This window comes from Gaeumannomyces tritici (assembly GCF_000145635.1).
Source record: "Gaeumannomyces tritici R3-111a-1 unplaced genomic scaffold supercont2.4, whole genome shotgun sequence".
Taxonomy (NCBI): domain Eukaryota; kingdom Fungi; phylum Ascomycota; class Sordariomycetes; order Magnaporthales; family Magnaporthaceae; genus Gaeumannomyces; species Gaeumannomyces tritici.
In genome coordinates, this window is record NW_008804548.1 from 3284661 (window position 1) to 3305246 (window position 20586).

Consider the following 20586-nt stretch of genomic DNA (forward strand, 5'->3'; position numbering starts at 1 on the left):
CTCTCTCTCTCTCTCTCTCTCTCTCTCTCTCTCTCTCTCTCTCTCTCTCTCTCTCTCTCTCTCTCTCTCTCTCTCTCTCTCTCTCTCTCTCTCTCTTTCGCGATCCTCCTTGCTCCTTTTTTCTTTCTCCGTCCCAAGCGCCCCCCGTAATCATCCTCTTGCGCCAAACGCTAGTGCCTCCAGATGGCATCCGACATGGCCACCACCTGCGCCATCTCGCGCACGTCGTGGACGCGCACAATGTCGGCCCCGCCATGGACGGCGGCGGCCACGGCGGCGGCGGTGCCCCAGGTGCGCGCGGCGGGCTCGCGCACGCCCGTGACGTGGCCCACGAAGCGCTTGCGGCTGGGCCCCACGAGCCAGGGGAGGCCCTCGAGCCCCGGCCAGCGGCGCAGGTCGGCGAGGCCGCGGAGGACCTCGAGGTTCTGCGCCGCCGTCTCCTTGGCGAACCCCAGGCCCGGGTCCAGCACGATGCGCCAGCGCCGCACGCCCGCCACCATGGCCTCGCTGTCCGACTACGGCGCCGGCGCCGGCGCCGTAGTCGGACAGCGAGGCCATGGTGGCGGGCGTGCCGCGCATGTGGGACAGGCAGACGGTGACGCCGAGCCGGGCCGCGGTCGGCAGCATTTCCGGGTCGAGGGCGCCGGCCGAGACGTCGTTGATCATGTCGGCCCCGGCCGCCACCGCGGCCTCGGCAACGGCGGCGCGGTAGGTGTCGACGCTTATCAGCACTCGCTGGCCGCCGGGCGCCCGTGGTGTGGCGCGGATGGCCTCGACCGCGGGCATGACGCGCCCGAGCTCCTCCTCGAGCGTCACCTCGGGTGCCCCTGGGGCGGTGGACTGACCGCCGACGTCGATGATTGTGGCGCCCGCGTCTATATAGCTACGGATCGTCTCTATAAGGGCCGAAGAATCGGTGGGGCTGTGCCGACCGCCGTCAGAGAACGAGTCGGGAGTAAGGTTGAGGATGGCCATGACATGTGTTTTACGCGTGGGGTTTGATGCCAGCAAAGGGGCATGGTCGAGCGACAAGGGCGTCAGGGGTGTTAGCGGTGGCACAGATGGCGGCAATTCGTTGAGGTAGTCCTGGGCCAGCTTCCATGGGCGATCTGGGTTTATGGGCTGGTTCGGGATAAGCCTGCGAGCGATTCCGGGATGAGCATATGGAACATCTGGATGGAATATCTGGACCTCGTCCGCATCGTGTCCAGGAGTGAAATATCAGGGGAAGTAGGGATGGGAGCTCACTCGCTCAAGGGCCGCAGAACAAACTCGCGCTCGGCGATTCCCACGTGGGGAATCTTGAGGCGTTCGTGGTCCACCCTCTCGCCCTCGAAGAGCAACAGGTCCAAGTCGATATTGCGCGGGCCCTTGTCCGTCACCTTTTGCCGACCCATCGAGTTCTCGATTTCTTGCAGTTGATCGAGCAACGCCAGTGGCTTCCAATGTGTCTCAACCTACATGGCACGTCAGATTAAGCAAGCAGGGCACAGGTGTTGGCAAACCGGGTTCTTGTAGTCGTTATAAAATACAGGCAGAAAGGCGGCAGGCAGAACAGACATATGAGCTCAACCGAGCAGCAGCAAGAGCCTACCTCACACACGCCGTTGACGAACATGCCCTGGTCGAGGACGTACATGGGCTCCGTCTCCCAGAGGCTGCTGGTGCGCCGGACGCGAATGCCACGCTTGTCCATCTCCCGACACGCCTGCTCGATCATGGCGACGCGCTGACCCATGTTGCTCCCCAGCGCGACGTATGCCATGCGCCGTCTTTTCAGGTCGGTGCCGCCGCAGCAACCGCCGCCTCTGCTGCTAGAGGGCAGCTCTCCCGCTGCCTTGCCGCCGCCGCCGCCGCCGCCATTGGACAGTGGCGGTGCAGAAGATGCAGGCAGGGTGTGCCTGGTGTACGGGCCGGCATCACGGGTCTGCGCTAGCCCCGAGCACGTGAACAGCCGTCTGCCAGATGGAGACGTTGCAGCAGCAGCCTTGACGGGGCTGAAACTCGGCTGGTTGTGGCCCGCAGACGCAACCGGACACACTGTCCGACATGCTAAGCAGGAAGCGATTCCTAAGAGGGACGGGTGGCGTGCAGACCTCGCCGCCGCGGCTGAAATGAGATTCATCATGTCAAGGACCCATGAGAGGATGTGGCGATGGTATAGTCTTTTTATATGGTAGGCAAGGAAAAAAGAGTTGCTGGCTAACTAGTAATGCGGGCCCGAGGCTGATGGGCTGAGATAATCGAGGCACGTGCCTGGACCCTTGTTGCGGAGACTCCCAAACTCAGCCCCGCGCGAACCCAGCAGTTGGACCCAGCAGTTGGCGGTTCGTTGGCGGTTGAAACTTGACGCCGACGACGTTCCGAGCCGAACCCCGACCTGCTGTTGGGCAAACTGTCCGAGGCATGTCGCACGAGTCCGATGCGATGGCGGGAAAGGGTAGGCAATTTGTCAAAGGGCACCGACCTTGGCTGATTCGATGGCTGGTCGGTCAGGACACACTGGGCCTGTTTTGACAGCCCGATTCAGACGTATCGACGTATCCCGCGAGCCCGCCCAGCAAACCTGAACCTCGGCACCTCCGCAAGCGACCCACCATGAGTGCCCAATCCGGCCTAGCGCCATGATACCCCAGAAACGCCCGGGCATACCCCAGTAACGTCGGCCGGCTTCGCCCAGCACCTCGGCTCCCAGCGGCATGTGCGACCCAGCGAGACAAAACCAGCGCGACTTGCACTTTTCTCGCCTTCACCCTCGAGACATCTGTTTCTACACCTCGTCTTCAACTCCGCCGACGTCTACTTTTTCGAGATTGATTCTCTTGTCCGCATAGCAGCAGCGCCTGTTTTCTGTAGTTCCCACCTCCTTTTCCTGCAACTCCCTAGATACCCATAAGTCGCCGTCACAGCCGTCACAATGGCCTCTCCACGTAAGTCGTCGCAACCCGCACCTCCTTCTCCTCTGCCCGTCGCCTCGCCGATTTGCGCCAGCATGCGACCCCTCGCTAACCCAGCTCTCATCCAACAGAGAAGATCCGCACCCCAATCACTGATCTGCTCAAGATCCAGCACCCCGTCATCCTGGCCGGCATGAACGTCGCCGCGGGCCCCAAGCTGGCCGCCGCCGTCACCAACGCTGGTGGTCTCGGAGTCATCGGCGGCGTCGGCTACACCCCGGACATGCTGCGCGACCAGGTCGCCGAGCTCAAGTCCTTCCTCGTCGACAAGAACGCCCCCTTTGGCGTTGACCTGCTGCTGCCCCAGGTCGGCGGCAACGCGCGCAAGACCAAGTATGCAAAGACATTTCCACCCGCTGCCGGCTAGCCCTGCCTTGTGTGTACGGATGCATGAGTGTGAATGCTGACAGTGAAGCGACAACCCGCCAGCTACGACTACACCAAGGGCAAGCTCGGCGAGCTGATCGACGTCGTCATCGAGTCGGGCGCGCGCGTCTTCGTCTCGGCCGTCGGCGTGCCGCCCAAGGAGGTTGTGGAGCGCCTGCACAAGGCCGGGATCGTGTACATGAACATGATTGGCCACCCCAAGCACGTGGCCAAGTGCGTCGCGCTCGGCGTCGACATCATCGTGGCCCAGGGCAGCGAGGGCGGCGGCCACACGGGCAACGTGCCCACGACGGTGCTGATCCCGGCCGTCGTGGCGGCCTGCAAGGGCCACAAGTCGCCCCTGACGGGCGCGCCCGTCCAGGTCGTGGCCGCCGGCGGCATCCACAACGGCCAGCTCCTGGCCGCCGCCCTCATGATGGGCGCCTCGGCCGTCTGGGTCGGCACCCGCTTCATCCTGACGCACGAGGCCGGCGCGCCCGACTCGCACAAGGACGCCGTCCGCACCGCCTCGTTCGACGACACCATCAAGACGCTCATCTTCACGGGCCGCCCGCTCCGCGTGCGCAAGAACCCCTACATCCTCAACTGGAAGAACGAGCGCGCCGCCGAGCTCAAGGAGCTGACGTCCAAGGGCGTCCTGCCCTACGAGGCCGACCTCGACAAGGTCATGAGCGGCGAGGGCTCCATCCCGGGCGTCGAGTCCACCACCCAGGCCGCCGCCGCCGCCGGTGGAGACAAGCCAAAGGTCGAGTCCGAGGAGGACGTCGACATTGACGAGCTCATGGACCAGTTCAGGCCTTTCCTGATGGGCAAGTGCGCCGCCGTCTGCAACGAGGACAAGTCGGCAAAGGAGGTCGTCGACGAGTTTGTCAACGACGCCGCCGAGGTCCTGGCACAGGGTGCCGGGTACGTCAAGGCTGCTGCTGCCAAGCTGTAAATTAGACTGCTTCTCTTGTTTTCTTTCCCTTGTACCTTGGATTATATGACGAGCATCTTCTTTTTGTCTCAACACTCGGCTTGATTTTGCATCCGTCACCGCTGTCAGAGTTCTCATGTCAGCCATCTGTCTGGTGTTTGGATAATTGATAAAATCGACTTGTTTCTGTTATTTCCCAGCGTCTTCACTTGGTCGTATACTCAAAAGCGCACGTAGCATCATGTTCTCTATCCGTCTAGACACGCCGAGCTTGTGTCCAACTTTTTCCATAGTTCTCCATCCACACACACACACACACACACACACACATCTGCGCACTGTAATCCTCCGGATCCACGAGAAAACAAATCAAGACGGTAGACCAAGACATGCAGCAGAAATGAGCATCAAATAGACGCCAACATCAGCACCAACCAGCCGGTGTTATCATCTGAGAGGGTCTAGTCCGGCTCGCCCTGCACCTCGTCCTTCATTAAAAACAAAACCCATCATAAAAAATATGACAAATTTCCCTTCGCCCCCAGGCCCCATGAGAATGCGCATCTACCATCTCACAAAATACAAAAAAAGCCCACGCTTCTGCCGCCTGTTCATTTCATTGCTTCTCGTCTAATCATGGCACAGCAAGGCACTAGCTTCCCAGATAGCTGCGGATAGCGCCCTGTAGCTTAGAGGCACCTTCACCAAGGCTAGACGTGAGGGCCTCGAGGTCGTCGCCGGCCGTAATGCCGAACTTACGGATAAAGTCCTTGGCCGCCGTCTCGAGGTCGCCGTACTCCTCGCCCGTCTCCTCCTCCTCGGCCCGGCCAAAGTAGGCGTTGGACGAGATGGCCGAGGCCCCCTCGAATCCTTGCAACCGTGTCTTAGCCTCGGCCTGCGCGTTCGGGTCAAAGGATCCCTTGCCAAAGAACTCGTCCGAGGAGATGGCCTTTTGCGCGCCGAACTTGCTGCGCGCGTACTTCTCCTCGTCGGCTGTGGTCAACATGATGAGTGGGTCAGCAAATCTACCTCGACCGCAAGACAGCTTCCATGACCGCGTGCAGCGAATCCGACAACCAAGGGCCTGGTAGCAAACTTACCCTCCGGGGCCGCCTTGATGGGGCCGACTGAGCCAAAGCCACCAGTGCCAGCCCTCTTCGCCTGGGCCGCGGGCTTGTTTCCGCCAATCTGGCCGAAGCCAAGCCTGCCCATACCCATTCCCAGCCTCTCCATCTCCGAAGCCGACTTCTCGCGGCTGTGCGAGGCCGACGAGCCGTAGCCGCTGCGCGAAGGAGCCACGGGCGTTGGCTGCAGGATGCCCCCGGCGCCCGAGTCGGCCTTGGTGCCCTTCTTGGTCGCGGCAGAGGAGTCGTCGTCCTCGTTGGGGTCGTATCCTAGCTTCTCGATGCGCTCCGCCTCCTCTTTGGCTTTCTTCTCAGCCTCGTCGAAGTCGATGATGTCGGCCGTGACCTTCTTGGCGCCGAGCTTGCTCGTCACCTTCTTTGCGCCCAGGACGTTGGCCTTCTTGGCGCCGCCCGCGCCTGTCTTCTTGAGCGCCGATGAGTGCGTGATACGGCTGGCAGGGGCCGGCTTCGTGGCGCCGTCAGCCGACTCGGATTTGGCCAGAGGTGACGTCGAGCGCGCGATGTCCTTGCCGGCGCCTCCGGCGCTGAGGAACGGGGACGGCGTGCGGCCGACAACCGGGGGCGTTCCGGTCCGTGAGACAGGCGGTGTCGGCTTCTTGATAGCGGGCTTATCCCACGAGGAGAAGAAGTCGTCTTCGGGCTCGCCGGCGGGGGTGTTGGAGTCGCCGACCTCGATGCCGTCGGTGATGACCACCTCTTCCGGATATCTGGAGTGGCGCCTGGGTTAGCAGCCGTACGTAGCAAGGGGAACAAACGGGACTTGGGGATGGCCATGCAGCCGTTGCGCAGGGTTCGGTGCACTAACTCTTTGGCATCCCTTGCTGCCCGCTTCTTAAGCTCCTCCTTGTACTTGGCGGCAACAGGCGAGTGATATTTCGTCTTGGGGTCTTTGCTGTTCAGCGCTGCGGAGCCGCCGTTTTGTTGGAAGAACTTGGTGGCCGACTCGTTGCCGCCGACCTTCATGACGCGGAGCTGGTCCCATTGCCATTCTGTCACACGTGGCAAGGCCAGGTCAGCAAGGTCCAGTCCCTAGGTCATGTCCGTTGGCGCGCTGCGAGCGCCGGTAAAGCGCGCCGATTCGTATCCTCCGGGGACGGACTCACGGTCAAGGTTGGTGGAGCGCACAAACGAGATGTGCACGCCCAGGTTGCGGTGGTTTGAGGAGCAGTCGAGGCACAGGTAGATGCCGAACGGGACCGACGTCCAGGTCGGGTTGTTCTGGCCGCAGTCAAAGCATGTCTGCGCCGGGGGAGGACAGAGGACACACTGTGGTGAGCGACAGACAGGCCAGGGAAGGCATGTGGAGGACGGTGAAGGCGCGCTTGGCGGGGCGGCTCACCTTGTTCGGCTTCTTCTTCTTGAGCTGCTCAAAGATCTTCAGCGACTCCTGCTTGCTCGCGAGCGGGGCGCTCATGGTTACCGTGGCTGGGGCGCAAGCCTGGGCGCTCGTGATGGAGGGGATGGGGGTGTCTTGGTATCCTGCGTGTTGCTCAAAGGCGAAGGGCTGGTTCTGGTGTCGAGATGCGGTTGGGATTCTTGAGGTTGCTGCGTTCGGCCACATTTTCATTTCGTTAGGTAAGCCAGCGCGCTGTTCGCCGCAAGGCAAGGAAGGCCAGGGGGGTGCCTGCGTTTAGGGATTGCTGGGGCTAAGCCAATTGCGTACTAGCGCCCGGCGGCTCGAACCCCACTGTTTGTTCCGCTCAAGCTTGCGCAAACAGCCAGAGCTTGAACCCGCCCGCCATCGGTTGGTTGAGCTTCTGTTTCCAACGCTTGCGCAGGCCTGACATGTTCATGGCCATCGCCCCAGGCTGAACGAGGTTGCCCAAATTGCACCAGCGACCAATTAACTACACAAAGCGCCCGAGAAGCGACAGCTCCCCCGGCCCGTGAAGAAGGTCCTCCCCCCACCCCCCGACGACCCCCGCCGCCAGCCGAGATGAAGATTCACAGCGCCGCCGCCGGCCTCATTCCGCGCCGCGTCGTCCTGAGCCCGCAACCTTGCCAGCTCGCCTCCCTTGCCGCCCCGCGCACGTTCGCCACCCAGCCGGCCCTCGCCAGCAGCTCTGCTCCCTCCTCTGGGCCCAAGAGGAGGGCTGTCACGCCTTTCAACGACGATGGCCGCGTCCCCTGGACCCAGCTCTCGGGCGCCGAGAAGACGGCGCGGGCAGCCCAGCAGACACTCAATCTTGGTCTTATGGCCGTGGGCTTTGTACTTACTGTATGCTGTCTGCCCATCAGATCTAGCATTCATGGATGCCAAGCTCCTTTCCGCACACCACGGCTGACGCATATTCCTATGGCAGGGCGGCGTCGCCTACTTCCTTTACTCCGAGGTCTTCTCCCCCGACAGCAAAGTCGCCTTCTATAACCGAGCCGTAGACAGGATCCGGAAAGACCCCCGCTGCATCGAGCTGCTAGGCGAAGGCCGAAGCATCTCGGCGCATGGCGAACAAACGACCAACAAGTGGAGAAGTGCGAGACCCATTGCGTAGGTCACTGGCGTGCTTCACCCCCCTCTTCCGGGACCAAGGCGTCAAGACCTTTTCTGGCCCGGCTGGGAGTCCACGCTGACTTGTTCATGTCGCCATCTCCAGTTCCCAGACGAGCCTGGATCCCCAGGGCAATGAGCACCTGCGTGTCCATTTTTTCGTTGAAGGGCCCAAGGGACAGGGCACAGCCAACATGCACATGGTGAGGTACCACGGTCAAGAAGACTTTGAATACAAGTACTTCTTCGTGGATGTGGCCGGTCACGAGAGGATATATCTCGAGGGTGGCAGTTCGTGGGGCTCGAGCGGGCCAAGCAAGCGAGGTAGGCTCTTCGGAATCAACTGGTCATGAGATTAGGAGTCGACGAGTGTCACTATGGCCAGCTAGGCCACGCACGGGTGGCTCACAGCAACCCTCGGGCTATGCGGATGAATGACACGAGCTCAGTCTCCAAGTTGCAAGCTCGAGGCGCACGCCGTTAGCAAGCCCCGGGCTGAAAACGGCCCTTGGACCTGCAGCTTGATATGGTGGTGCCAAGCCGGGATAGCAAGCCCCATGACTTTTTATTGTCTCAGGCGACGAGCTATCTCGACTGGCGAAAGTATGTATGATATCAGGGATTTGGCGCATGGTTCAACATTTGTTTGTATGATATAGATAAGAGCTCCGAGACCAGGACGGCTTCAAAATTGTATCATATAAGGCCTGGCAAGCACCTCTTGGTTCCCTCAAGCGCATTACATGTTGGCGTGATGTTTCGGTACGAAAGCCAGGAGGCACCGGTTTCCCCTCTCCAACTTTTCCCATCAGCTGGAAAGTTTACAAGATCATGTAAGTGCCGGAGCCGGACATTAGAGACGCGGCACAATGCAGTAAAAAGCAAGAAAACTCACCGAGCCGCTCTGAACCAGTGACTGAAATCACAATAGCAAAGTTAGTAAAGGCGCATGCAGCCATTGAGCACCCAAGCCTTGGCTGCTGGCGTCCAGGAAACAAGGCTTTTTGCACGTTCTTGGCAGCTTAAAGCGTTAGCAGACATAGCCACCCTCGCTACCATGACGCCTCGAGGATGAAGAAGCCCCAAAAGTTCGAGAGCTCTTTTTCTCAGGAAGCTTCTCGGGCACATCCGAGCTAGGGACAAGCTCTCTCCGGCGCGTAGTTTCTGTCTTGGGGAAGATGCCGCCGCTGCGACGGCAAAGTACAATTTCCGCTTTCAATCGACCATCTCGACCCCTTATTACCGTCCACGAGAGCATTGCGACTATTGCGAGGTAAGCAACTACCAACTGCTCAGTCACTCTCTGCGCCCACATAACTACCACCTTCTTTATAGGCATATCCTTTGGCGATGCTATGGATAGTTGTCCGACGGGTAGTGGTAGTAGGGGCAACGCTTAGTTACTCGATTGGTTAATCATGGCAGTCACATTCCCGCAATGAGGAATTGAGACCAAAACCTACAATGCGGTTCCTCATCATTAGCCTGTCCCCATCTCGGCTGAAGGCGTATCTCGGATGTTAGGTTTGCAAGCAAGGGAGCTATATCGGACTTATGCTAAAGCATGCTAAGGACCCAGGAGCATGACGTGATGGACGTGTGTTTAAATTTGGCCTTAGGATGCCCTCCGGAATGCCCACCAAAGTGCCCCACGCGGCGGCCCTCCAAAGTGCCTTTAGGATTAATTTATTTAAGAGCTGGGGACGTAGTATATGCTGTTGCAGGCAAAAATTTAGCATGCAGAAGGAGGAGTTCCATCAAAGTCGGAAAATCCTCGCACAAATAAAAAGGCCGAATGCTGCAGCCTCGTTGCTTTTACCTAAACAGAAAATACAAGCCCGCGCAAAGCTGCCACCGGTTCTAACCCGACCCCCAAATCCCCGGCCAGCCAAAAGACATGCTAGTTGCCAGCGGCATCCGGCGGCCTCCTCCCAAAGGCTGATGAATTTTGGGCGCCATCAGCGGCCGCCTCATCCCGCTTCGGCTCCTCCTCGTCGCGTGCCTTGCTGACCAGGCGGCACGATGCCGAGTCCATCCGCCCATCCATCCTCACGAACCGCCTTTCCCTCGCCCCCCCCTTTAGAAAAAGGGGAAAGCGGCCGCGAGCGGGCGACGAGCTCGTCGCTATGGTGCCATTCCGCCCCCGGCATCGACCCATTTTGCGCTCGACTCAGCCCCACGCGTCCTCCCTCCCTCCCCGGGGGGTGTGGTGGCCGCCCCCCCACCCCTCCTCTCAGCTCGGCAGCTTTGGCCTGCCCATCGGTTGCGGAGAAGGGCTGCGGGCGCACGCCACAACCCCCTCGAGTTGGTCTCCTCTCTCTCTCCCCCCGGAGCAGAGCTCCCGTGGGGTCGGCGGCGGCGGGGAGACAGGTAACGACCTCGAACCAGCCGCCGGCTGATACGTAACTGTGCTAGGCTAGGATGCCGAGATGTGTGCAGGCTGGAATATGCCATGGCCACCCACCCTGCATCATTTTCACAGCGGGGGCCTGGGCCAAGTACAAGGCTCTCCTGCATATGCACGGCTTGGCCATGCTTTGTCCGGCTCTTGCCTGTGCTGGTATCAAGCATATCGATCTCGATGGCCTCGATATCTGCCGTCCCCGGCCGGACCTGAGCCCATTTCCACCCACCACCCCGCCCTCTTCCAAGCCGTCTGTCTCCAAGGGTAGGTCATGTCGATAACCTTCCTCATTTGTTCACTTTGCCATCCAGAGCCGGACACGGCATCCTCCTCCATGGCAGGGCACGCCTTTGGTCAGACAGTCAAGCTCTTATAGCCCACCCTCCATCGCCTACGAGCCGAGAGTCGATAATACCGGCCGGCCGCCGAGAGGCACACACCCTCCCAGAGGTAGAGGAACCCTGGCGGTATAGCTGGCCTCTCCTATGCCTCTCCTTCCCGGACAATCGTGCGATCCGGCCGCCATTGGTGGTTGTTTGTCGTTCGACGTTTGAACGCTGCAGAGAGCACCTACCTACCTCTTCCCCCCCCTCATCGGCAGCTCCACGGCAGCTCATGGAATCGAGATGCATGTCACGGCTTATACAGTGCCTCATCTAACTAACGGGCTTCTTCCCCGGTACCTACCTACCGCTAGCCAAAATAGCCGTACGCATGTATGCAACATGAGGAAAACCTCGAGAGCCCGGAACAACGAACAGCTGGGCAATAGCCCTGACCAAGCCCAATAATAATAACGATTGCCAGATTCTGATGCGATTGGGCTGTGTGCTGATGCTGCCCCCCCCCAGGCCCCCCCCACAGCCCGTGCAGAAGCTGCACCCCGAGACGAGCGCCGCCGAAATGAAAGGTGGGTTGCCAAAAGCTCCCTGGCCCCAAGACCGCCACGACGCCCTCCCTCCCTCCCTCCTCCTCCTCCACCTCCTCCTCCACTCTCTCCTCTCCCCATCTTCCTTCTCCCCCCACGCCCGGACGCTCCGCTCCAATGCCATGCACCCGTCAGGGCACGGTTTCTGAAAAAAACACCCATCTCCGGCCTCTCTTGCCCTTCCCTCCACCAACCCCCTGGCACACGCCGGGTGGGGACCTGCGTGGGATTTCAGGGGACCAGTCCGTGGCACGAAAAAAAGCAGGGGGTGCGGCTAAATACCCGTCCGCAAACGACAAGAAAAAAAAAAAGAAAAAAAAAGAAAAAAAAAAAAGAAAGAAAACGTCGGGCGCCGGCTAAAGTTGAGAAGAGGATGCACATTGACCGAATTCGGGGCTTAGCCTAGATAAAGCAATGTGGAGGTTATCAGCTGTCAAAGAGGTATCTACATGTAGGTAGTACTTGCCTAGAGGCACATACACATGCAGGCAGCTAGCCGCCTCTGGTACGACGCTCCAAACAGACGCGATTGGGCCGCGTGCACTTGCTCACACCACAGGGGGGGGGGGGGCCCGCGGGGACGTGGAGGTGTTTTGATATAGCCCATGCGGCGCAAAACCAAGATATTGTACAACCCGCCTGTCCGCTCGCCTTCAGAGACAACTGAGACGGGGACTTGGGCGCGCAAAGCGCAAAATGGGCTCCCCCACCATTCGCAACACCACTCCCACACCCTCGCGGCCGAAATGGTCCGACGTCTACGCGACTGATGGCTAAGCCGGCCCGTGGTGATGCTCACACCCGCCGAGTCCTCGTATCCTCTTCTCTTTTCCTCCTTCTTCCTCCTCCTCGGTCCCACCCAGTCGAGCCAAAGAAACACGACCATCACCTTCGAAGCTCCCGGCATCCAGCGCTCTCTCGCCCTAACACGGCAGTGGGAACGCCGAGATACCCATGTAACTACCTGGCACGCCCACCACAGAAGAAAAGATGGCAGTCTTGGTCTTTTTGTTGTATAGGTGGAACTGCAATCTTTTCTGTTGTGGGCGTGCCCAGGTACATCCGCGACAGTACCCAGGTATTCGACCCCCCGGGGAGGCGCATTGGATCTGCAAAAAGAGCCGGGTGGACGCAACATTGCAATGCTTGTCCTACGCGGGCCAGTGTGCCGACGCGGGCCAGACGAGCAGCCCTCCGATTAATCACCTTCAGGTCGCTGCTACCTACTGCGCATGGCCTGAGGTCCGCTAGGCGTCAGGCCATCGCAGCCGCCTCTCTAGTGGAGTATATACCGATGGCCAAGCCTTGATTCGTTTGTTGATAATCATAAAGTAAGCGCTCGTCTGCGAGAAGATTGTCTCGGGGCCCAGAGGAAGCTCCTAGTTCCGTGATGGGGAACGCAAAGCCTACCTTGGACACGAAGGAGGAAGAAGAGGGAAAATACCACGTCTCACTGACAATTCCCAGGGGCGTGGCCGTAGCGAGCATGCCCCTAGAACAACACGCAAGAACATTCGCCCCTGCAAGGCGAGTCACAGAAAAGAAAAAAGAGCCATCCAGTGGGTCGGCCCCGCACCCCGTACCGTGGGTACTGGGTGGCGGTAGCGGTCGTGGGCCAGGAGAAGCCCGGCATTGGGGCTGTTACCTTTGAAGCCCACATCCCCAAGAAAAAAAAGAGAGAGAAAAAAAAAACCAAGCTTTTTGTAGAACTTGGCCTCGCTGCCGGAAATAACGCGGCGAGACAACTTGATTAGGTCGTCGACGATATGCCCATGCTCAAACTCTGACCCCGAGGCAAGTGGGCCGTCGAACCTAGTCGCTCCGGGATGTGTCCGACATGGCACCGAACAAAAACATTACCAAACGTCCTAACTTCCGGGGCCCCGTTCGTCGGTGGACGCGAGTGAATAAACGAATAGCCCAAATCAAAATCCCATGTTCTGGTGTGATTTCGAATCCATCTTTGCTGTCCACCCGGCAGCGGTGAGAGGGATGAAAAATTTCCCCCAAGAGTGGGCCAACGGGAAGAAGACGAAGAAAGGAAGACGAAGAAAAAAGGGCCTCTGAAGGAGGGCCCCCGTCTTGCATGAAGCCATCCCGCCCTGGAAATCGTACTGTGTGTGCCGTGCGGCCGTGGATCGTAGGGCGCTGCAACAGCGATGGATCCCTGACCCACGGCGGAGCGGGAAGGGGCATTAAGAAAACCTCCGCGAGGCAAGCAGGATAAGGGCCGAAAAGAAGGGAAATTTCGGACTGCAGAAGAGCAAAGGAGTAAAAATCGACATAGACCATGTGGGGCAACGCACAGTACATACTACTAACAGTAGTAGGAGCAAGTGGTTGGTAAGCCTCGCGTCTGGAACCGCCCATGCATGCGATTCGCCGCCCGAGATTCGTCACCGGTGGGTGTGGCTGCCGGCATTGGCAACGGCTTCCTCCGTCTCGTCCTCCTCGGTCTCCTTGGCCACCGGCTCGCCTTGCCCGTCGCTGTCGTCTCCCTCGCCCTCGGAATCGTCCGGGTCCTGGCCAAGCAGGATGTCCTCGCTTCCCTGCCACTGCGGCGGCATTGGTGGGAGCGACGTGGCATCATCGTCTTGCCAGCCGTAGTCTTCATCGTCGCCGTCATCGTCGCTGTCCGCAATCTCCACCTCTCCATCGCCACGCCGGCGCTTGGGCTGAGCAGCAAACGTCAACGATGCCGTGTCTTGCGCGCTGCCGTGGTCGAGTGTTACAGGTATCAACCCGGCCTGTACACACACACACACACACACACACACACACCGTGTGCAGTCCTTCTGGTTAGCTCCATGAGCACCCAGCACAGCGTAGCAGTACCGGCAGGGCCAAGCAAAAGCAGGCCACCAAGACCAGCAATGGGGCAAAGGCGGGCTGGAAACATACGGTTCCAATATCAAAGGCGGCCAGCCGGACGTCCTCGTCCTCCACTCTCTTGCCGTTGATTTTCAGGGCAGCGGCGAAGCGGGCAGCTGTCGCGGTGCCGTTCTGCATGGACCAGTCCCTGAAGAGGACCACGCGTGTGGAGACGCCCTCCTCCCACGCGCTGGCGTTAACGGCGGGGATGAGGGAGGCGGCCCCCCGCTCGCTAATACCGGCCTGCATTCGGGTGACACATTGGCTCAGGACGACAACGGCAAGATTGCGGGTCGCCGCAAGCTTCTGCAACGCCCCGGCCACATACTGTAGAGTTTGCTGTCGCTTGGCAGCCTGCGACGGAACTAGACATGGTGAACAACAAGACGAACAAGATGGAATACGAGGGTCAGTCTCGGCTCTGTGTCTAGCCATCTCGCATCGGATCGAGTTTTTTCGTGCGCCAGTGCAGGATACCCGGGGAGGGTTGAGGGGCAGGAATCGAGGCTGGCCGGGCTGGCGCCCATGGGGACAGTGGGTCATCACCTTTGGTGCCGTTCTTGAGTGTGATAGGCTTCGAGTCTGCGATCCTCGGGAAGGCATGGTTGACCAGTATCGACAGAGAGTCGACAACAACCAGCGACGTGTTGTGTGGGATGCACCCTACCCTCGGCCTGCAGAGCAGGGCGATGAGATGGGGGAGGGTCGGACACGTGTAGTGGACGAAATTATCGTCCAGCCTCGTGCCGCCGTCACCGATCTCGTCTGCGCTGGCGGCCACGTTCAATCTCGGAGGGCACACTTTATTGAAGGCATCTAGTTCGGCGCAAAGCCCCTAGTCGTCAGCACCCGAAGTGAACAGACGCTCCTTTCGTGTCCAAGGCGGGAAGGGCGAGGTGATCAAACCGACCTACCCACACCACTGCCCGTCCTTCACGGAGGACGTTTGAGGCGAGGTGCAGCCTTGGGAGTAGAAAACAAAGTCAAAGGGGGTGGTCTTGGTCTTAGCAGCTGACGCATTCCCAATCTTGAGCGTGGGGGTAACAGCGAAAAGGGGGGGAGGGAAGAATATGCGCAAATGGAACGAGAATGCAGTGCCCCTTCCCGAGCCTCCACACCCACCGCCGCCACCCCCATGTCCGGGTGGCTTTGCGGAGGAGAGTCGGCGAAAGGCTCGCAATTGAACTCACCCAAGCGATGTCTTGCCAACCCCAGGCGGCCCCCATATCTCGGTTACGATGCCCCTCCGCACGCCACCCCCAACTGACGCTGTGGCGGCCGGTGTGCGACCGCCATGGTCGTCGTCGTCGTCGTCGTCGCCGCCGCCGCCGCCGCCGCCGCCGCCGTCACCGGGGGCCGCGGAAAGCTGCGCGTCCAAGGCGTCAAGACCCGTGGATACGAACCGCGAGGGGTCACAGCTTAGATCCGCATGCGCCTGTGCGGCTGAGACTGTCGGTAGCCGATCTGGGCATTTGGCAGCATCCGGTTTAGCGTTTGGGCATGCGAGAAGGGGGGGCGTGGGCTACTGCTGCGACTGCAGATGCCGCCAGACCATACCAGAAGATATAATCAAACAAGGAGAGAGTGAAAACTTACGCGTCGAGGGCAGGTCGAAGCTGGACACATCACGCCCGTGGACCGAGTAGTAGAGGTCCATTCTCGCTTTCGGCTGTTGCGATGCCAGGCAGCGCCGTGCGTCGGACCTCTTTCTGGCAGCGTATTCCCGAGCCTGGTTTGCAGCCCCAAGAAGAGCCCAGGGCCGATTCCAAGAGTGTGGTTGGTGGTTGGTGGGTGCCTGGGTGCCTGGGTGCCCTTTCGCTGGCTCCTGCCGGTCCCGTCTGCGAGGTGCTGGTGGTGGAAGACGGCAATGCTTCCATCACGTGACGGCAACTCCCAACCGCCTGGATTGTGCCTGCCCCGCGGCGTCCCAGCCGAACCCGCGTGCCTGCCAATCCCGCAAAGCGGCAGGCAGAGATGACGGTTGGCTCATGACATGGCGTTTGCTTCTCTCTCTCTCCTCATGACATGGCGTTTGCTTCTCCCTCTCTCCATGTCAGAAACATCCGACCCCAAAAGTCAAAATATTTGGCATCCTGGGCGGCGGCGGCCGGAGCCGGGAGATTTTGCCCGAGGCCGCAACAGGGGCCTTCGTTCATGCAGCTCCCACCTAACGAAGCCGCCATGACAAGTTCACGACCGCTTCACTTCTTCACTGTGCTCGGCCTCGCCCAAGTGGCCTTGACCCTTGACGTGGCAGGCAACCCGAACCTCTCTGTCCTCACTCCCAGGCACCACCATGAGTAGCTTCGGCAGACGCACCGCAACCCCCATGGCCGGAACCCCACGGCGCAGGGGGCCTGATCGCCAACCGGATGAGCAGCAAAGACCCGGCAACACAACTTGGCGGTTTTGGCGGGACGCGATTCTTACCCCAACAATCACATTCAGACTACCATCCATGTACCGCAGAAGGGGCAGGGACCATCCCCGCACAGGGTAGCTTGACCCGGGTCTTGGACCCGGCAGATTTTTGTACTGTAATTTATTCCACTTCCTTCAACTTGCCCTCTTGGTTTCATGCTGTCAAACGTTTCGCCCCAACCTGGATCCTTGGCCTGCCTGAGGAAAGAAAATGTGGGGGTTTCGCGCTATCACACAGACACACACACACACACACACACACACTTTACTAGTGCAATCCCGCAGGAACAAAACAACATACGAGACAAACTCACGGCCACGTTCCGCACGCCCTTTGAATAGCAAAGGATTCACAAGGAATGTTGGCGATGCCAGTGAGGTAACAGCATAGGGTAGCAGTAGAGAGGCGGTCAGGATAAGTATAGGGGAAAAAAACAATTACAGGCGGGCGTGCGACTCGGTGGGCTCAGGCACCCGACGATGGTGATTCACCACTTTTTCACCACGACTTGGACGATCGCCATCAAACCGATGCGTCACAGAACCTGGCTGGAGATTGGCCATATGTGCCCAAGAAACCTACGTGGCGACACGGCGCAGAACGAGGCTTGCGGCCGGGCGGGCGCCGCTGAGCTGGCAAGCGGCAGCAGAATCTGCACGACGTGACGAAAAGGGAAATGGCAAGAAGCAAGGGGCGGTCGCGGATTGTTTTTTTTACTTCCTGTTTTCTTTTTGCTGAGGGGCGTGCGCGAGAGAGACGGGTCGAAGCACACAGTCGGACGAAAGCAGAGAAAAAAATGCGCTGTGCAAATAAAAGAGGCAAAGCAAGGGAATCTAAATTGTATGATTGGTTTATCTTCTCCGCGTTCCCCGCGCTTGGCGTGGCGCGGTCCATCGCCCTGACTCTTCTCTCTCCCTCTGATTGTCGTTTCCCCTTTTTTTTTCGCTGGGATTGGGTCCCCGTGCTTGGTCGTGTAGCGATTCGCGCGGCCTCGGGGACCTAAAGTTCGTTTGCCCTTGGGCGCCTCAGGCACTGGAGCGGAGGAATGGCGCCGCTCAGGGGTATTCGCGGGAGGGATACGAGTTGTGTCTTCCGTTCCCCCTCGCCGCGGTCCCCGGAAGCGAGAGTGCTCGAGCCGATTTGCTGGGCAATCAATCTTGCTCACGCAGGGGCAAAACAGCACCAGTCGCTCACCGAGAGAACCTTTTGAGTTACGCAAACGCCATCCCTGCAAGGGGCGTGGCAGCTGCTTCGAGCGACGACAGCATTGGCAAAGATGTGTGTCTGTGTGTGTATGTGCAGCAGAGCCCGCGGTCTAGAACCACAACCACCTTTTGTGTTGTCTGTCAGTATTCCATTCCACACCCGCAACTGACTGGGTCAGGATGGTACCTGCCACCCAAGTTGCTCGAGAGTTGAGCTCGAGCTGCGAAAAACGCGAAATGATGCGCGCTCGGCTCTGGGGGAGAGTCGGGCCACCCTGATAGCCTCCCCCCGGGAGCCCAGCCGAAACCCGACCCGATTTCCCCCCCTGCCTCCCGCTCCTTGCACCCCAGCTGCCCTTCCCTCGTCGCCCCAGCTTTTCCCCCACCAACTTTCAGTCTTCCTTTTTAGCGACTCTTCCAAATCTTCCCATCCCCCTGTGCTCGTCTCCCCTCGAAGCTCTTCTCCCTGACCCTAGCCCTTTGACCTGACCACTTTTTCCCTTGTGGTCCAGCAAGGGGGCCGTCCGCGCACACCCCCCTCCCCTCCCCGTGACAAAGACCCCCGCGCCTATCCGGATTTGGAAAGTTTATCCCATTGGAGTCTGGGGGCCCGTGGTATTTTAATGTTGTATTTTGTCGCCCTCCATTTGTCTCCTACTCAGTGACCTGGGGGATCCGTCGGGAATGAAGCCAAGCTCCTGTCGCAAGGGAGTAAAAGCCGGGGTGGCGGGTATGGAGGCGGAGAGCCCGTGGGAAAGGGGCTGAAGGGCGGGTAATGGGAAAGGGCAATTGGCAATTGGCAGACCGTGACGGTGGCTCCTTTGCCCGGGGCCACCATTGTGGGCTAAAAGGGTTGGTTGGTTATCCCTTTGCTAGCCTTTGAGGTGACGAAAAAAAAACATGCGAAAGCGCGTTTTATCGCCCCGGTTTCCCGGCGGTTCCTGCAGTTTGCCCAGCGATGCGCCGAGTTTCCACCGCGGGCGCTGACATCACGCACATCCCATCCCGCCCACGCCCAGCCATGGGAAATCTCAAAAAGTCTGGTCATGCTCCACCGGATCCCGGGTTCCCGTAACGTCGCGCGCTCTTTTGTCGCGCGCCAAATGCCGCCGCCCCCAGAAACATCACAGGCGGACAGACAGCCTGTGGCCTCAGATTTAAAACAGTTGTGGAGAAAACCAGCCTGATCGGTCAGCGTTCCGCCCACGATTTCTCGGGCTAAAGGGACACGACAATCTTCCCATCCACGGCTACCAACTAGGTAGTACATGCCTGGTCCTCCGCCCGCTCGAGGTTGCGTTGGAATGTCATGGCCCGGCGGCAAAGATGACGAGGACGCATTTCCCTTCATTTATTTGCTCTTGCGTACGAAAAGTAAAAGCATGTGCCAAACCGCATGGAGAAATGGCGAAAGCGCTTTTTTTCCCCCGACGAGGCGCCCACAAAAAATGGCACAACTCTTCTCTACGAGGGACCCCCCTGTCCGGTCAGAGTCGGGACGACCAAGGGCTTGGAAGAGTGTATAGCCGGACCAACCAGGCGAGCCGGGGCCACCTCCGGCCTCGGGGAAAGTCGGCATTGTGGATAGGCTTGTTGGCGTTGAAACCCGGGGGAAATCGACACACAAACACACACCTCTCTCTCACGCACGTGTCTCCACTGGCGAGGCCACCGTGGTCAAGCTCCAAGGGGAAGGAGCGGAGGTTCTACTCCAGCATTAGGACACGGCAGCGGAGCTTTCAGCGATAAGAAGATGGGACAAAACTATGTACACGCCCAAAATACCAATGAGGTAGGTGCACAAGCACCTGCCCAAGTTCACAAGTAGACGCCCTGGATAGCGTGGCTCGGTGAGGAATGGATCCCTGGCCTTGGCGTTTGGGGTGAAGCGTCCGGCCCTCAATCTATTTCGCTTTTTTTTTTTTTTTTTTTTTTTTTTTTTTTTTTTCCCTCTGCTGTTGTGGCTTTTCTGGGGTATCCGCATTTTCACATGCTCGTCATTTTGTCGTCGGCGCGTATTCAATACCAGACATACGGAATGTCTTCAAGCCTCTGCCCTGCCCGCTGATTAGCTTGTCTCCCGCCGTGTCTGTCTGTCTGTTGTCTGTAGGGGCTGAGACGGTGGGGAAGGTCTGTGTCTCTCCCTGAGATTCTGCACAACTAATGCCAAAGGGTGGGTATATGTGTGTGTGTGCGGCCTGCCTGGTAACCGCATCTGGGCGCATAAAAGTCGGGCGGCCGGCATCAATCACAGGCGTGGGTGACGGGTCACAGGGATCCTGAAGATCATGGGAATGCAGGCGCAATCCCATGCCCATGCCCATGCCATGCCCTCTCTAGCCCAGCCATTTGACCCAGAGCCGACGGGTGGACCGCTAGAATCTCGGCTGAAAAGGGGGGAGGGAAAAAAACCGAACACTTTTCAATTTTTGCCCCAGTGCATACCACCGCAAAAATTGAAAAGTGTTCCGTTTTTTTTTTGATCCGGGCGTGCTAACCTAGGCATTGCATCCCAGCCTCGGATCTTCAACGAGATAAGAAACAAAAAAATGCCCGTATCAGCCGACGAACCGTCGCATCCTCTCCGTTCGGCCAAGCGTTTTTTTTTTTTTTTTTCTCCTTCTTCTTCGAGTTTGGGCTAGCCGTGGCAATTACAACAGCAAAGTATTGGATCTTTGTGAAGTTCGCCTGGCTGGAAACCTGCTGCTGCCATGCCTTTGCCCCCCACCCGCAAACCCCAGAACTGACTCGCCAGCCCAGGCTCGGGATGCCGCACGGCATGATGCCTTGCGAGAATGGGAACATGGGCCACCTACACTACCGTGCGGGCTTGCTCTACCGTCCTCCAGCTTTCTCGTTTGTT

The 20586-nt window shown here is 59.2% G+C and overlaps 6 protein-coding genes across 6 annotated transcripts; 2 read left to right on the forward strand and 4 right to left on the reverse strand.

Moving 5' to 3' along the window:
• Nucleotides 1-170: 170 nt before the first annotated feature.
• On the reverse strand, nucleotides 171-2051 carry GGTG_08505 (folic acid synthesis protein; the record flags this gene model as incomplete). Its single annotated transcript, XM_009226346.1, has 5 exons — nucleotides 171-515; nucleotides 595-1138; nucleotides 1249-1457; nucleotides 1595-1932; nucleotides 2042-2051. 5 exons carry the CDS (start codon nucleotides 2049-2051, stop codon nucleotides 171-173), a joined length of 1446 nt encoding a protein of 481 aa, XP_009224610.1.
• A 692-nt stretch (nucleotides 2052-2743) lies between these two features.
• GGTG_08506 (oxidoreductase 2-nitropropane dioxygenase) lies at nucleotides 2744-4868 on the forward strand. The gene is made up of 3 exons (XM_009226347.1): nucleotides 2744-2930; nucleotides 3029-3290; nucleotides 3387-4868. Exons 1-3 carry the CDS (start codon nucleotides 2918-2920, stop codon nucleotides 4279-4281), a joined length of 1170 nt encoding a protein of 389 aa, XP_009224611.1. The 5' UTR covers nucleotides 2744-2917; the 3' UTR covers nucleotides 4282-4868.
• GGTG_08507 (arf GTPase-activating protein) lies at nucleotides 4410-6978 on the reverse strand. Its single transcript, XM_009226348.1, has 5 exons — nucleotides 6745-6978; nucleotides 6509-6644; nucleotides 6211-6394; nucleotides 5361-6112; nucleotides 4410-5253 (listed from the first exon to the last, which is right to left on the reverse strand). Exons 1-5 carry the CDS (start codon nucleotides 6970-6972, stop codon nucleotides 4913-4915), a joined length of 1641 nt encoding a protein of 546 aa, XP_009224612.1. The 5' UTR covers nucleotides 6973-6978; the 3' UTR covers nucleotides 4410-4912.
• Nucleotides 6979-7186: 208 nt separating this feature from the next.
• On the forward strand, nucleotides 7187-8626 carry GGTG_08508 (import inner membrane translocase subunit tim-21). The gene is made up of 3 exons (XM_009226349.1): nucleotides 7187-7623; nucleotides 7709-7893; nucleotides 8000-8626. Exons 1-3 carry the CDS (start codon nucleotides 7342-7344, stop codon nucleotides 8244-8246), a joined length of 714 nt encoding a protein of 237 aa, XP_009224613.1. The 5' UTR covers nucleotides 7187-7341; the 3' UTR covers nucleotides 8247-8626.
• A 1133-nt stretch (nucleotides 8627-9759) lies between these two features.
• Nucleotides 9760-10051, reverse strand: GGTG_08509 (hypothetical protein; the record flags this gene model as incomplete). Its single annotated transcript, XM_009226350.1, has 1 exon — nucleotides 9760-10051. The coding sequence occupies one exon, from the start codon at nucleotides 10049-10051 to the stop codon at nucleotides 9794-9796; it is 258 nt and encodes an 85-aa protein (XP_009224614.1). The 3' UTR covers nucleotides 9760-9793.
• Nucleotides 10052-13621: 3570 nt separating this feature from the next.
• GGTG_08510 (hypothetical protein) lies at nucleotides 13622-15965 on the reverse strand (the record flags this gene model as incomplete). The annotated part of the gene is made up of 6 exons (XM_009226351.1): nucleotides 15693-15965; nucleotides 15287-15560; nucleotides 15007-15059; nucleotides 14643-14912; nucleotides 14127-14461; nucleotides 13622-13972 (listed from the first exon to the last, which is right to left on the reverse strand). The coding sequence occupies exons 1-6, from the start codon at nucleotides 15751-15753 to the stop codon at nucleotides 13622-13624; spliced, it is 1344 nt and encodes a 447-aa protein (XP_009224615.1). The 5' UTR covers nucleotides 15754-15965.
• Nucleotides 15966-20586: the final 4621 nt, after the last annotated feature.